Below are 16,833 nucleotides of genomic sequence, written 5' to 3'. Positions count from 1 at the left end.
TGATTCAAATTCTTATCCTGTTTGGACGGTTTGACTTATAAAATATCAAAAACCCCTGATAAAACCAGAAGAACCTCACCTTTTTTCAGTCTATTTCCAATTCTCTTAAAAAAAATAACTTCACTTTAATGATTTATCTCTTGGCTTCTCATGAGAAAGTGTGAAGTTTTCTGCCATCACTTTATACCTGGAATATAAAGTGGATCCCCGTCTATTTGCGGTTTGGTATTCTCGGACAGTTTGCCCACACGTGGACGTATTAAAACCATTTGAAAGAAAAAGCAGCTTGGGAAACTTGGATATATGTGTAATGCTACTTGACCCACTGTTGGCCGGCGTTTGTAAAGCAGCTGATCCAGGAACATCGACAGTTTTGCTTTGTGTTAATTGGCTGAACTCCTAAGTGTGGAGATTAGAAAAACTGCATATGTTAGCTTCTGCTGTAGAGCTAAGATAGTTTCAGTTCTGCGTATTAATGGGTATTGAGTTATACTTCATGTTTTAACTGTTAAAATATTCAGCTTTAAGCATTGTTAGTGTGGGTTTCAGCCATTAGAGATTCTTCAAGACAGTTTGAGATTAGTGAAACTTTTACTCTATTTATGAAACTGAAAAACTGGTTCAGTATCATTTCTTGTGAACATGATATTGTGTATCGTCTCATCTCATTACTGTTTTGATTTGCTGGTAAATACAAGATAAAATAAATTCAGAAAGGCAAATAAGTGGTTCCCAAAAAAAGGCGTAATGAACTCCACTTTGTCAGCTCGATTTGGTTCTCAGGAACCGAACAGTGGGGGTATTGAGTGGAGGTGTTTCATTTGAGGATGAATCATTATCTTGCTGAACTAAAATGAAAAGCTCTCTTGCAGGGAAACTAATGCAATCCCCCTGACATTTCAAACACCTGAACACTGGCTGCAGGGGCAAAATGTGTGTGGACTTGTGCTCTGAACCTCGTGTTGCCTCAGAAACAGCAGATGCTGTGACATTGGGTGGGAATCGCTGCCAACCTGAAAGTTGTAATTTTATAGTTCCCATGTGGGAAAGAGGAAGGGGAAAAAAAGAAAACACTGTACTACTGTTCAATCTCTTACATTTTTGTCGCTCTGTGAAATTAAGCCATTGCCATCAACTCAATGAAATTCACAGCCGCTTTTCATGGAGCCTTCCCAGATTGGGAGGTTGCCTAACGTAATAAATATTCCAGATAATCATTAATGTTTACAGTGGAGCAGATGTTACATTGTCCGCAGCGAACGGGCGTGTTGTACAAAAGAGCATTTCGAATTTGAACCAGATAGTAGGAAATTAGGAGCAGGTCTACTAACCATCTGTTCCAGCGAGGTTTTGCTTGCCGCTGCATTTGAATGTTTGCTCAGACAGACAGAGGGTAAAGAGAGCTGCTTTGGCAGGTACACTGTTATTTACCCAAAGAGGCCTGGCTCAAGCGCCGTCTAAAAGTAACTGAGTGTAGATTAAAACAAATTCTCTGCCACATTATGTTCCGCACAAAAAAAACTGAACAGCCACCGTCATTAAAAGCAGGATATGGGAGCTCCTGCGAGGAGAGTAAAAGCTTGAACTTCAATTAAATAACCTTCAGCTACACTAAAGAGTAATTTATTGGACAAAGTGTTATGAAAATCTTTTTTTTTCTTTTTTTATTGCCATATATAATGTAAACACAATGCCACAGGATGAGCTCGAAATTACCGCAACAAACAAGAACAAAAGGAGATTCAAATGGTTCCATCAGGGGTATAAACAAGCAACTAATGAGAGGTTTTGTGTATGAAACAGTGAATTTGCCCCCCCCCCCCACCTTGTACCCATAAGCATCTCATGTGTGGTCATGAATGGGGGGAACAGAGGCCTGTGTCATCGCTGTGGGAACTGTGACTACATTAAACAGTCATTATCCCCACAGACTCAGGCCACGTTTTATCTTTCAACACCCAACTTAAGTAACCAAAGCTTGACAGATGATGATGATGAGGGGATTATGCCTTAAAGTTGCACTTTGGCAAGATGTTTTTTTGTTGTTGTTTTTTTGCAGCGTGGAAGATTAGGACGCAGAAACTCTTCCTGGTATCGGGAAGTGGGAGCTTAGTGCTCCATCCACTGAAAAGTGAAACACGTTTCCGTCTCCTCCCCCTGAAACTGTTGAGAAAAAGACATTAAGGTGTAAACAGAATGTGGTTTATTCCCATAACTTTACACGTTCTCGAGGTTTTGGAGTTTCCTGGAGATGCCTCCTGATGCCTCGCTGCCTTTTAGAGTGCCAACATGTGCAGCGGGGCTTTAAAAGAAGACGCTGATGATAGCTTCTTGTTTAATCTTCCCCTTCCTCCAGTTGGAAGTCATTCATAGGGAAATCTTTCTGACTTTGGAACTAATTTGACCTTGGATTATCATTGTCGAATCAATGGGTAAACAGGCTTCACCCGCTTCGAAACAGAAACAACAAATAAGTTAGCGCTTTCGAATTAACCTGGAAATATTAGGGAGAAGCTAAGAGCGCTGAACTTTTCAAGGTTAGCAAAAAAAGCTAAAGCGTTATTTGAAAGATTAGCCTCACTGTTGTGAATGTGTCCAACCACAGGTACACACAATTTATACCCATAAAGAATATAAAATATATGTAAGCTGATGACCCTTGAATAAACCAGAACAACTCTCAATAACCTCTCGCTGGTGGATTTTTACTTGAGTCGCAAAACTACTTTTCAGATGATGAGAGAAACGTACTTCTAATTTGTTTTGACAACCAACAATTTCATGGTATTTTTTATTCTACTCATAGTGAATCATACTGAAATGTAATTATGTGACTCAAACAAATGAAATATACCATCAGGAAATGGTTCTGAGTTATTTTAGTTGGGACTGATGCAGTAAAAGGGCAAAAAAAGGGCAACCAGCTTATATGAATTGGTTTTCCACACTGGCAAAGGTGCATGACTGTCAATAAATGTGCAGCAGGCAGCATTCAAAACAACCCAGTTTATAATTTTAGATACTCTAATATAACTTAATATTGTATTATAACCCACCCTTACTGGGTTACTTATGAGTTATTCTATGAGATCTAAAATAGGTTTTAGTTTATGGGAAGGAGGCTTCCTCAGATTTCGGTTTTCAGTTTAGAGTTTTACGCTGCTGTGATTAGTAGCAACATAAACTGAAATATCAGTGATAAACAAGTTTCATGTTTTTGTTTTCACAGCAGTAGAAACAAAACGCAGATATGAAATGTTAATGTGATTGCACTTTCATTTTGATTTGTTACAGAAAGAAATCAATGTTGTTTTATTATTCATCTTGCTTTTCCCAGCAGTGTCATAAAATATCTGAAAGTGGCTAATTTCAGTACAATCAAGCTTTTGCGGTTTTAGTGATCGGGACCCGTTCCAGTGAAAGCCGCGTTGCTGCTCTGTATTTTCCTGGACGCTGTCCACATGCCGTAAGAAAGCTGAAAGCTGTTAGGTCCCAAAGTGCCATATGCAAACAACACAAAGCACATGCTTTCCTCTCTGCCTGACAAGCCAGGCTTTATTACAGTTCAGCCGTTTTGTGCACAGCTCTGTGCCGAGGCCTTTGGAGTCTGTTGCTATCAGTGCAGGGCCAGACGGTACAACAGCTGTTTTAATAGTGCCCCCTAATGTCCCCTCTGATCCAAGTCAGCTCACCTGGTGTGAATCAAGTCTCCTTTTTTTTTCAATTTCCGCCATATTTTTACCTCCATTTATTTGTTCTGTTGCTTTTCTTTTCAGAAATAGTCATCCTTTTCTCTCTATTTGCCTCACTCGCTCTCTGTCTGGCAACTCTTTAGCCAGACAGAGAGTTGCCTCAGGTGTATTAGAGCATGACTGTCCCCCCAGTCACCCTCTTGTCAGTGCAAGAACAAAGCTCCAGCTCCACAAATGATAATGCCATCCAGGCTCAGACCCACAGCGCACCTACAAATCTCCCTAAAGCTCCACCTTTCTCTTTGTTCCACTCTCCCTTTCTGCAGTTTTGCATCTCTGCTACTTTGCCTAGCTCCCTCTTGGTGTGCTCCACCTCCCTTTCTGCACCACTGGTTCCTACAAGCCTCCTGAAATCTATCACATTAATACCTCTTGCATGGTTTGTATGTGCTCTTTAATGGTTTTGAAATGGCGTAGTGCAGTCTATAATTACAGTTCTACTAAGTTATTGGCCGAGGAGGACATGGTTCTCAAAGCAGGGCCTCAATGGTCGTCCCTAAACTTTGATTAAAAGGTTTTGGACCGTGCGGCTGGTTGCATTTGTTCTCCTTTGTTTCCATTTGTATGACCTCATTTTTATTTGCCCCTTTGCAGAGACCCTCTGTTTTGGCTTTTTCTGACCAAACTTGTGGAATCAGAATTAATCAGAAATATTTTAATACTGGAAAAATGCCTGAGTTAATCCAAAATAGTGTTCAGAAGATTATTTTATTTATTAATCTAAAAAAAACAACAACTTTGCACTATTTAAAAAAAAAAGTAATCATCCCCCTGTGATTAATCCCACCGCACCCAGACTCGATATTCAATATTTAATATTACTCAATATTAAAAGCAATAGAATATGCTTTGAATAAGAACCAAAAACATTAATATTTGTCAGTAAGTCCTCAAAAATTATTGATCCCTAATAAAATATTCTCCGACAGGTGAATAGTGAAACTTTTACGTCAGCGGATTTTCCTATTTCAAGTATTATGAAATTTAAAGGTATTTACTGTGTGAATACCGCAAACTGACCTCCACTCGTTTGCATTCTTTTATTTTTTGTGTAGGATTTTGAAAATATTCACAATTATTTACAGCTGAGAACCTGAAATACCTTGTGCTCAATACTATCTGATGCGCTATTGGCTGAGCAGCCAATCCAAAAGTGGCATTCATTTTCCTTGTCACTGATTGGCTGTGAGCCTGTCACAATAACAAATTTTGCGGGAAGTTTGCAGAAGTTATTGCGATAGACAATAATATTATTGTTTTGAGACCATTTTCAAGTTATAGCAAGTAAAGCATCTCAAAGATCAGTCAACTTGCATTTATAGCAAACATTTAACACTGGAACTGGAAGACATTTTAAACATCCAAAATAAGTAAACAAAGTAGCAAATAAAATCAACACTGAAGTGTCTGTAAACAAAACTGTCCTTCAAAAAAGGGCAAGTTGAGACCAGAGCACCAAACTGGAGCTTTTTGTCATCCAGTGTTTGGAAGAAAGAAAGACATGAGAAAAACAAGCAATCATGCAAATGGAAATTATCGACCTCGTTTTAATTTTTCATTCAATTAATTGATTTATTGTGACAGGCTTAATTGGCTGTACCCCAAACAAAGGGCAGGAATAAGGAAGACTGTGGATATTAGCTCCTGCTGTAGCACTAAGACTGTCTCCACTGTGTGTATTCATGCTTATTAAGGTATATTCAGAGTTTGAAATATTTCAATTGGCATCTCCAATTTTAATTAATTGCAGACAGTTATCTTATCTCTGTCCTGCGTTTGTTTTATCTAAATTATGCAATAGTGTCAAAAACAATTTTTTACAACAATGTAAGATGGTGGCATCAGACCCAAAAGAAGGACTGGCAGAACGAGGAGGGAGGAGCTGCACGTTTTGTGTGCCGTTATTGTTTTCTCAGCGAAGCGGCGTAGATAAGACCAGGCACACATTTATGGGTTTTTACAGCTCCCCCGCTTCGCTCCAACTTAAGATTAAACTTTAACTAGTGTCGCCCAAAAGTAAATTGTGTTTGCTGTTTCGGAAAATATCACACTATAGTTGCCGTAACTGGTAATCTAAGCCGTGATCAAATGGGAGTAGAGCATTGCCTTGGGCTGTACGAGGACACAGGTGGTTCTTAAGGTACACATGACAAGGTTGCCAGTCCTTTCTGTCAAACTGTATTAGTGAATCAATCTGTCATCAGAAGCCCTTTTCTGATGTGTTCAGACGGAAATGAAAGATGATGTGTGCTCAGCAACTTCAAAAGGTTGTCAGTTTGTTTTATATGATTTGAAGTCGGCTGCAAAGGCAGGGTTTGACTGAAAGCATATAACAATAGATTGAAATTGCCTCTCTCTCATAATGCGCTGCTCTCCAGCGCTCAAATCACCATGAGGGTTATACGCCCACTGTGAAAGACGGTAAAAAAAAAACACCAACAACTCTGTTTATCTTAATAGTTTTCCACCCAGAGTCTGCATCATTTCCTCTCCTTCGAGGCTGCATTGTGCCCCGATGTCCTTCGGCTGACTACCTGCGGTTTTTACAAGGCGAAATCTTAACATAACAACTGCTGCGTCTGCTTGAGATAGTTTTCTCCGCTTTCCTTAATATTCTTCTCAGATTGACAAAACCGGATATTGTTTTAGAGCAATGGATCTCTTTTATATACATTTAAACTCCCCCCACCCTGTGGAAACAGAAGGTAGCGATTATCCATCACTGCGGCGCCATTGCTCCCTGTTAAAGAGCCACTCTGTTTGCGGGCTGTGTGTTCAGGCCTCGGCTCTGTCACTCGAGACATATTTTCTCTCGGTTCACGACTCGTGGCTTTATGAGGCCATGGTGATTAACAGAGAAAATCCCAGCCTTTCTTCCTGTGGGTCCTTGTCTATCCATAGGAGATAATTATAGCTGCGGATGGCTGTAAATACAAGCTCGGCCGGGGGCTGTCGGATGAGGAAATGGGACATCACCAGAGCTCACCTGGAAAGGGACGTAAATCAGAGCCTGGGAAAACAAAGACGTGTTGAAGGCAACAAGAGGCAAAGGCCCTCCAATGGCACATCGGTTCTGATTTCACTCACTACAGAGTCCAGATTTAAAATGATCTAGAATATAAACAGCAGAGGAATTCATTTGAATGGGGTTTAAAATAGTATAAAATTGCTGAGACAACGTTAAATTCTCTAAAAAGCTTCTTTTGCCTTATTAATGACTGACATAAAAGATATTTGGTTCCATATATAATAACAATAACAGAAGTCGTAGAGGAGTTGCACCACGTACAGATGCTACAGTCCTCAACGCAGTTGTCTCGGGTTCGATTCCCAGTCACGTCTTCCCCTTCTCTCTCTCCCTCCTTCCTGTCCAACCTTTGTTGAATAAAGTTCTTTAGTGGCAACAAAACCTTTAAAAAGTCTGCTGTTGAACCTTTTTCTTTCCCTAATCACAGTCAGTAAGCTTATTACTTTATTTCTAGTCAAATCCTTGTGGATAATAAGAAAGCTTTTGGAAGTTATCTGACCTATATGTATTTAGACATCACTGTACTGTGTTAACACACACCATTTTTTTAACACATCTAACTTTTTCAGTGTCTGCAGTTGAATTTTCCGCTAAACTAGACTGCAGGAGATTTTCTAAAATTTAAAAGAAAATCTATGACACTTATACGCTTTGCAAATGTTACAGCAATTACCTGATAATGACATTTATCTCCATGTTATGCTATGCAGATGCTCCTTCTGCACTGATGAAGGGTTGCTCATTTATGCATGTTAAATTCTGATTAATTGAGCTGGTAGTAATTTAATTACCACAAACATTAAAAGTGATGTAAGAGCAGCTTTAAGAACGTTTGGCTTAGTATTTGTTGAATAAATACAACACCCTGATACATTAAATAAATCATCTTTCTTTAAAAGAAGAACCTACAGTTTTCTAACAGTGAGGTTTGGAGATTTTCACTCTTATCATCCTGATAACTCTTCCGATTGGCACACTAAACTTAAGTTTTCACCCATTTTTGTTTCATCTTCAGATATTTTAGGATATCGGTAGATATGTTCTTGTATTTCCTCGCTTTCGAAGATCAAACTGCATTTGCCTTACTTGAACGGATGGCTTTCATACTTTTTAGGTTTGCCAAGAGAAATTGACCTCTGTGTCCTGAAACATTTACATAGAACAACTAAGCACACGCTTACAAAGGCTTCAGTTATATTTATTGCATTGTAATTGTTGCAGGTGCCAATAGAAGTGTAGCTTTGAAGAATAGCAATTATTCTATTAATATTTCCCCACCGTCCACTTAATAAATATACTCTAATTAACAATTTAATTTCCCCAAACATTTCTGCTGTAATGTAAACCTACGCCATTACATTTCTATTTCTACACATTTTTTTTTTTAAAAGGGTCCCAACAAACGCATGCAATCAACTCCGAAGAACAGATGAGGTTAATCATCCATCCTTGCTAACTGATTGTTTTCCTTTTTGCTACCAACCTTCCTACAGGCATACCCAGAAAGGAAGAGGTGTGCGATTGTCGAGTTTTTATTATTGCTAATGCGTGCCTTCTCATTGTTTTGCACGGACTCCACATTGTGTCTTTTAATAGGAGCTCCAGGCAATCATTGAGGTATTTGTGTGTAAAAAGTAATTAAAATTACAATGGGCTACCCGGTGCGTTGCTGGGCGGGATGGAGGGGAGCGCGGCGCTCGATGACTTGGCTCCAACTCTGCCCTTGTACTTGTTCATTAGCGATGCATTGGTTCTTGCTCGACCCGCCCATCTCATCAGAAACAGGAGCCTGGCAGACAAAGACGAGGCTGTATGGATGTGCCCATTATGATAATAGCATGTACCCAACTTTTTTCACACAGGCATAGGGAATAGATACATCCGGCACAGAGGAGTGAGTGGTTGAATCCACGAGGCGGACTGTGACTGTTGATCTAGTTTCCAGGAAGCTGAATTGACTCTTTGACTTTCAGTGCATGTACTTGCTATTGACTGAAGAGCTGGTGCTTGGCCTTGGACTCTTGTTAATCGTAATTAATTTTTTTTCCTCTCCTCTCTTTCTTTCTTTCTCTCTCTCTCTTTGTACAGCTGTATATGGACAGAGTGTACAGATGGACCCCAGTAAGTCTGGCTTTGTGGGCACACAAGTGGAACTGCGCTGCATCTTCGTCAATAGCAATCCGCCGGTGAAGATCTCCCAGGTCACCTGGCAGAAGCTGTCCAACGGCACCAAGCAGAACGTCGCCACCGCCAACCCGACCCTGGGCGTGTCCATCCTGTCGCCCTTCAAGGAGCGGGTGGGCTTCAAGCAGGCGGCCGCTCTCCAGCGCCACCAGATGGAGGACACCACCATCGTGTTCTCCAACCTGCAGCTGTCCGACGAGGCGGCCTACATCTGCGAGTACACCACGTTTCCGGCGGGCAACAGAGAGAACATGGTCAACCTCACTGTGTTTGGTAAGGAGGCATTAAGAGTCCTATCACCACTCAGCTTGATTTTATATTGAATCCAACTGCTGCCGTTGTTTTTGTTTCATTTGGTTCTTTTTCTTCAACCAAGGTCTCATCTGATATTAACTTCTATACAAATAGTTGCTGAATTAGAAAAACGGTTCTGAATAAAGTGTTTTGTGTTCAATGATAGGTTTCTATATTAAAATAAGACCTTTTTAAAAGGGTCAAGAGCATTTTCTTGCTCAAGGAAAGTGTTTTAGAGACATCAATAAAGCACAATAATAAGGTGAATAAGCAAAGAATATTGCTAATTCTTTGCCCATTAGTTAAACTTAGTTCAGAGGGCACCTGCTGTTTGTATTTTCATTGCTTGAGTTTGCTAATTGAGGTAGATGTTTTCTATGACTGTTTGCTTTGGTTAAATGCACATTTTCTTAATTTGCTGAGAGTTTAGTGATCTCTTCCAGCATTAATCTCTCAAATTTAGACAGGAAATTTGTCACAAAAAAACTAACTCCTTGAATCTGATGGAATAAATTTGGACAAAGGAAATGCATTCAAACCGCAGCCTAACTGCTACTACAAGCTTTGACAAGTTGTTGAACAAATGTAGATTTACCAGAACATAATTGTGCAACTGTTACTCTGAATCAGAGACGTTTTAATCCAGGAAATGAAACAGGTTAAACATCTCAGCATCAGTTAAGAAGGTTCTTCTTCAAACGTTTTTTTTTTTTACTTATCTGAGGTGATCTGAAATCTGCAAACAAATTAGGTTTCTGTTTGACTTACAAGAGAAACTGAACAACACATTTTTTCTGAATCAGATAATAGTATCAAACTAAAAGCCAAGTCCAGAGATTTCCTTTACAGAAATCTCTGTCTTAAAGGAAGTCTGATTATATTTCAGAGTATCGTAAGATGCTCCTCCACGGTTTTGGCATCTCAGAAATATTCCCACCCATTGAACTTTGTCACATTTCGTAAAATAACCACCAGTAACTATGTTTCCGCCCAAATGTCGTGCAAATTTTAAGCAAACTTTTGAAATGTTGCAAAAAAAATGTGAATGTGGCGTGTTTCTATCTACTGGGTTAGAGGGAGTCAACCAGTCAAATAGGGCTTTATTGTGAACCATTTCGAGGTTTGTTAGAGAATATTAACAGTATCTGTCTGATCTGAAATCGTCTACTTTGAGTTGGTTTATTCCATAAAATTGCAAGAGAATACATTGAAAATTCTTGTTGCAACAAGACAAAATGTGTAAAGGTTTAAGGGAATACCTTCATGAGGTACTGTAACTTTGTTATTTACAGCGAAGGCCAGAGCGTTTGAAACAAATTTCCAGCCACCTATGACCCAGTCGGTCTCCAAGGCCCTCATTCCTCTGCAGAATACACTGTTCTTGTTGTGAAAATCACACTTCTAATGTGATGATGGGCACATTAACACCGAAACCAGATTATAAAACAGGAAACCGCAGCAGAGAATAGTCACTAAAAATGAAAGGTGAGACAGAAATCAATAAGGCCACTTCAGAGAGAGTAATTTGGTTTAAACTGTCCCATCCAGCAGGGAAAAAGCAGCGCTTCAGATGTAGTTTATCTTGAAAAGTAGCAGTTTTGAAAAGGTTGTTAGCTAACTCAGATTGGAGAGTTAATTAGTAATTAAGTGCTGGTGTATTTTCCATTGAATCCCAGTATAAAGGAGAAAAAATACCTGACTTGAGTAGTCCCTGTTGCCTGAACACTTCTTGTCAGCTCTTAGTTCACATTTTTATGCCGCTCTGCCTCCCCAGGACTTTTCAGGCAGCGTCATAAACGTCAGGAACCTACATGCAGATAACCAACCATCAGTGTTCAAAAGGGCTTCTTCGTTGCTCGCTTTCAGTTATGCATTCGCTTAAACTCAAGCCTGCCTTTTGATGTGCCGAAAGTAGATTGCTAATTGGCAACCCACAAAGGACTGAAATTGGATGACTGTGCATTTGGGTAGGCAAATCTAGCTTTGACAACTTCTTTGCCTTTGAGGAGGGAAAGAGGCTGGATTTAACACTATTTTCATCCCAGCCCCTTAGTTTCATCTACTTCATATTTGATTGTAGATGAAGTAGTCACTCTTCTTCCTCGCTGAGATGGTTTAATAAAGATCCACTGATCAGAGTACTGTGTCCAGCGTGAAGCTTAGATGTGCTAATGCTAACCCTATTGTTATTCCTCATTAAGTACTATGATTACCCAAATTAAAACTAATTTTCCTATAGCCTTCCTGCCATGAAAGTTTATTAACTGCTAGCGGACTCCTTGTATTTGTGAGGGTCAGAGACCACAGCTGCTTGTGAATAACTAAAATCAGCAAATAATTGAGACCTCCTCTTAAAATGCTTATAACTACTTATTTTAATAGTTCAAACAACAAATGCCAGCCAACAGCGTGTCAAGTAGAATTGTGAGTAGCTGTTTCAGCTTCCCAAGCTGCATTTATTTAGAATATATTAATATTTCCACAAAGAAGCTGATTTTTTGCAAACAAACTAAACTTACTGTCAATAGAAAAAAAATGTAAATTGTGAATACTGAACCGATAATAGGTGGGGGTCCACAGTATTTGTATTACAGGCAAATGTCACACTGTATGCTACAGATTAGTTATTGTCAATGAAGACAAAATAGGGTGACAAGGTGTCTTTACCTTAAAATGCTAACGATTTTACCCAGCTAATTAACCTGCTAACTCTGCTAATTATGAGAGGTTAGCATTACCACTGCTAAGAGAATATACACCTTTACTTTTTCAGGAAAGTAGTTTTCTTTAAAGTGTATTTCATTCCAATTACTTTCAGTCCAAAGTCTTTTATCCTTGGTAATTTTTAAATGAACAAAAATGGGTGAGGTCAAAGGCTAACAGCTAGTCAAGTAGAAACTCCGTTGATTTTATGATATTATGATATAAACTTATAATATTTGCATTCTTTGGATACAAGTGGTATTAAACATGTATGCTTTCACAAAATATAGTTGGGTAGTCTTTTCTCAGTCCTTGTTACTCTGCTAAATCTACCAGTCCACCTCATTCGTTTAAGTCCACCAAGATCAGTCATGAGTTAGTATGTGTCTTTCAACATGGCGGTCATGTTATTTGTTTCACTTATTCAGCTCGACCAATGACTCGGATGACCCTAACGAGCCCGACGATCGTGGCCAGGGGTAAGAAGCGCAACATGACCGTCGCCACCTGCACTTCGGCCAACGGGAAGCCTCCAAGCACGATCAAGTGGAACACACTGCTGAAGGGGGAAGCCACCTTGCAGGAGACTCGCAACCCGAACGGCACGGTGACGGTACGGAGCAGCTACGTGGTGGTCCCGAGCCGCGAGACACACAAACAGAAGCTCACCTGCATCGTGACGTACCGGGGCGAGAGGATCACAGACAGCGTGGTGCTCAACGTGCAGTGTAAGAAACCTGCTTTTGTTGAAGTTTTGTGTTTTACTTCCAACCATAAGTTTATGGCATTGCAGCTTCTAAAGTGCACAGCAAACAAGCTGAAGTGCTTCATATTTCAAGTCAAAACTAGTAGATTAAACATTCATGCAGGGGAGAATCTAGACTGAAACACCAGGCTTGTTATCAGTCTGACGTTGACAGTTTCCTGAACTCCTCTGCTACTATGATTGGAAGATTTCATTCTTTTAGCAAACTTGACACAATTCTATCTCAGTTGTTTACATGCACTGTATAAAAATACGCCTAACTTTTTTTTCCAATTAATGTCTGACATCAACTCAGACTGAACTTTTCCTGTTTCTGGTCAGCAGCATGCCAGAATCAAACGTTTATATGTACAGGGATTATATTGCCTCTAGGCACAGTTGATTTTGTGGTTTTGTGTGCTTCTGATTAATTCACCTATGATTACCATTGCAGTTAATTTAAAACACACCTGTGGGTGTATTTAAAGGCAACATTGCTTTTTTGTGTGACATCATGGAAAGAATGAAGAAGAAACAACAGAAATGTCAGGAAAACAATTATGTATCTTCACCAATCCAGTTTCTCTTTCATTAATCTCACAGTAAATATTGTTTGAATGATCCTAACTGACTTAAAATCCATTGTCTGATTAAATGCCAGACAATGGAAAAAAAAAAAAAGGTTAGGTGTCTTTTAACACAGCGAATCATTTGGTTGGAACCATAAACAAGTGAGGCGTGAACTTGTTTGCTTCAGAGGTTTTATTGTGATTCAGCAGGGTTGCAACAGTGTCAATAAGTTTTATTATCATGTTCTGGAGGGGTTGAGCTGACATCACTGTGCCTTCCTTGCAGATGAACCCGAGGTGAAGATTGAAGGGTTTGATGGAAACTGGTACCTGAACCGTCAGAATGTTCAGCTGACCTGCAGGGCCGACGCTAACCCCCCTGTGACGATCTACCAGTGGAAACTGTGAGTCTGACTTAAACCCGTCACGGAAGCCCTTAAAGGCTCCGAAAACAAGATGTAGCGTGACTGCGCGCTGTTTCTCTCTCCTTAGATTTGTGGGGGGAAACTAAATCTTGTTGTCGAGGTGTTGCTGAGGCGCAGGAGGGACATTTCACAGAGTGGGAATGCTGAGCGAAAACGCACTTTTCCGACATTTTTATACACAAGAAACCAATCATCCAAGATAGAAGCAGCAGCCTCGTGTTTTGTTGTAAAACGTGTAATGAAGATAAAACCCCAGGCAGAGTACAATGGGCCTATTACAGCGGCAACACACTCCCCTATCTACCCGTCGGTCGCAGATACTGAGAGATAAATGCAAACGGTGCACACTTTATGCTTTGTGTTTGCTGTTTTGCTTTTAAGTCTTTGGGCCAGCATGCAGGTGAGAGAGCGTTATTGTTAGCGCTGTTGTGTTCTCAGCAGGGTATGGAGGCAGCGGCTCATCCTCGGCTACTGAAGCCGAGACGTCGTAGATTAATCCATCATACCAGCTGAGATCAGTATTTCTGATTCGGTGATGATCAGAGCGAAGCCAAACGGAAGAAAAGATGCAAACGAGGGTGAAATTCAGAATAACAACTCAGAATGAGATTCCAGAACTGATAAGTAGGAAATATAATCCAAAAGGTATGTAAACAATGCAGGTAAATTTAGATATTCTCATAATCGGCATGACTGGGTAAGAATAGATGTTGATTTTGGACCATCAATACTTTTAAATCTTAAATAATAATAATACAACATCAGTTATTTTTAAATAAAAGTTGAGTGCACACATTTCAACTTATATGGGAAATATTCACATAAATTCCCTCAAGTCCAGTGTTTCCCAAAGTGTGGGGCGCGCCCCCTGGGGGAGGGCGCAGGAAGCGGTGTGGATGAATGAAAAGAAAAAAAAAACAACAGTTACACAAAAGTGTTTCACTGTAAAGATGGTTTGTAGTTTGTTTTATTGCAACCTGAAGTGTGAAATAAACTTCAGTGGAGTTTGAAAACAAAATATGTGTTTAGGTTTATGTCTGGTTGAACGATGTGTGTGACCAGTTGATTTTTTTTTTTCTTTTTGGGGGGAATTTTATTGTAATCCATAAGGGGGCCCAGAAAATCTTCGGGAACCACGGGGGGTATGGGGTCAGAAGAAAATCTATGGAAACCCCTGCTCTAGTTATTGGATAAATGTAATTTAGCAAAATATGAACAAGATTATTACGCAATGCGGAAAATGTTACCTTTTTTTTTCCATTCTAAAAAAGATTTTTGATTCAGCTATCATTTTCTATTAGAACACCAAACAAGTTTGACTTTTCTGACCCAAATTGTCACTTTTAGAGGTAAGTTGGTTAAAAGGACCAGGAACATTTTAACTAAATGCAAAAGCTTGTAAACCTGAAAAAGCAGAAACAAAACAGTAACTAACATCAGTATGAACTGAGAGGGTGCTGATACAAAAAATAAGTACTGATGTTATGATTTATTATCCCCAAGAGTTGAGCAAATAATTAATTAATAGTTTTAAAAAAATCTTTAATCTTTGGCTTGTGAAAGTGAACACAACTTGTTGTTGCAACGGGTTATTATAATCACAGACAAACTACAGTTTCAGTTGATGGATATGATATAAAAGCCCTGCCTGTGCCAGGAAACCAAAGTGATTTAAATGAGCTCTACCCAATTCTGCCAAGAAAAGTTGCCAGATCTCCTGCCAGACTTCTTCCCAAAGCTTGTAGATGACTAGAAAAAAGCATTCAGTTCAGTCCTGCAAAAAGCTAAATTATATTTTTGCAAATATCAGTCTGGGTTTTGTGCTTCTATGTTTAAATTTGTTTGTTTTTTTAGGGTAAAGTGACAATAAATCCCAACTTGTTCATTGAAGTTGTTTCCATCCTAAAAAAAGCTTTGCTGTAGCTTGTGTTAATCAAGCTAATCAATACGCATCAAAAATAAAATTAATTTGAGCTGGATTTTAAAATGAATTTGCGTAGATTTTTATATTCCCACATTATGTGTCGAAACCTAGAGATGAACGTTGCAATTTTTCCTGTAATTGCTTCATGAGGGTGACGTTGAGAGCAACATTCCTGGATCGGAGGTGAACTAATAGACCATTGTGGCCTCATTGTATCTATTCCTCCAGCAACAATGAGATTTTAATAAGACGTACAAATTCCCCCCCACACCCTCACGTTTTCTTTCTTGTTGCGCATTCATATATCTTTCAGAGAAGAAACCGAGATGCACACACACAAAATAAGAAAGCAAGATAATGTATTTTTTTATTTATCTGAAGCAAGGGGAGATGGGAAGGGAAGAGGAGGAGATGTGATCTGGAAAGACGAGGGCACAGGGCTGACCGATCGGAGAGGACGGCCATTGCCGCACAGAAAACGAGAAGCCAAATCTGTTGTGAAGGTTCCCCTGGGCTCGGCTGTGGAGGTCAGCGCCAGGCTGTGAGGGAACGATGGAGCAGGACAGCATCATAAACACTTCCAACAGGAAGGTGTAGCCATTTCTAATTACCACTGGTACAAATACTCACGTTTTCCCCAGACTTCCAGTTGTATATCTGACTTTCTTTCATTACTGTCCCAGTTGCAGTTGTTATTTTTACCATCTGCAGATATTGTTCCTTCGTAGTTTCTTTTCTGAACCTTAAAATACACACTGCTCTTGCAGCTGAGGATAATGGTTACCGGGCAGAAACATCTGTTCTGTTTGAACTTCGTCGTTTGTTTTGAAAATGTTTTCTTCTTAGGGCATCCTTTAGTTTTCTAAGTGGGCACAAGATGAGAAAATGAGGCTCAAGAGTTCATTATTATCACTTACAACTAAATTACTTGTGTGATAAGATTTCAGACTTCATAATTTTCTTTTTTTCCCCCTTCCCCTTTCATTAAAAAGCTATTTTCCAGCAGACAAGAAAACCCCATCGCATCCTTAAAGGCATTTTCCGTTTCTCAAAGACAAAGCCCTGCATGAATCAAGAAATCTGTATTTTGTTATTAATGCATTTCACAGTGTGATTACTTCAAACTCGACTCTAATTAGCTGGCTTGCTTATCTCTGCTCGGAAAATGAGATTCTATTAGTCATGTTGATTAAAGGCCACAATAAGACA

General features: G+C 39.6%; 1 protein-coding gene across 6 annotated transcripts in view; it reads left to right on the top strand.

The window, feature by feature from the left end:
• nectin1b (nectin cell adhesion molecule 1b) overlaps positions 1-16,833 on the top strand; it is a 230,942-nt gene that overhangs the window by 68,007 nt on the left and 146,102 nt on the right. For all 6 annotated transcript variants that reach the window (XM_028045709.1, XM_028045710.1, XM_028045713.1 and 3 more), the window contains exons 2-4: positions 8,869-9,237; positions 12,390-12,689; positions 13,562-13,679. In XM_028045709.1, the coding sequence (XP_027901510.1) occupies positions 8,869-9,237; positions 12,390-12,689; positions 13,562-13,679 (787 nt within the window). The remainder of the gene's footprint in view (positions 1-8,868; positions 9,238-12,389; positions 12,690-13,561; positions 13,680-16,833) is intronic.

This window comes from Xiphophorus couchianus, chromosome 18 (genome assembly GCF_001444195.1).
Source record: "Xiphophorus couchianus chromosome 18, X_couchianus-1.0, whole genome shotgun sequence".
In the NCBI taxonomy this organism is placed as follows: Eukaryota; Metazoa; Chordata; class Actinopteri; order Cyprinodontiformes; family Poeciliidae; genus Xiphophorus; species Xiphophorus couchianus.
Note: the sequence above shows the minus strand (reverse complement) of the source record. Positions and strands in the feature narration are given on the sequence as shown.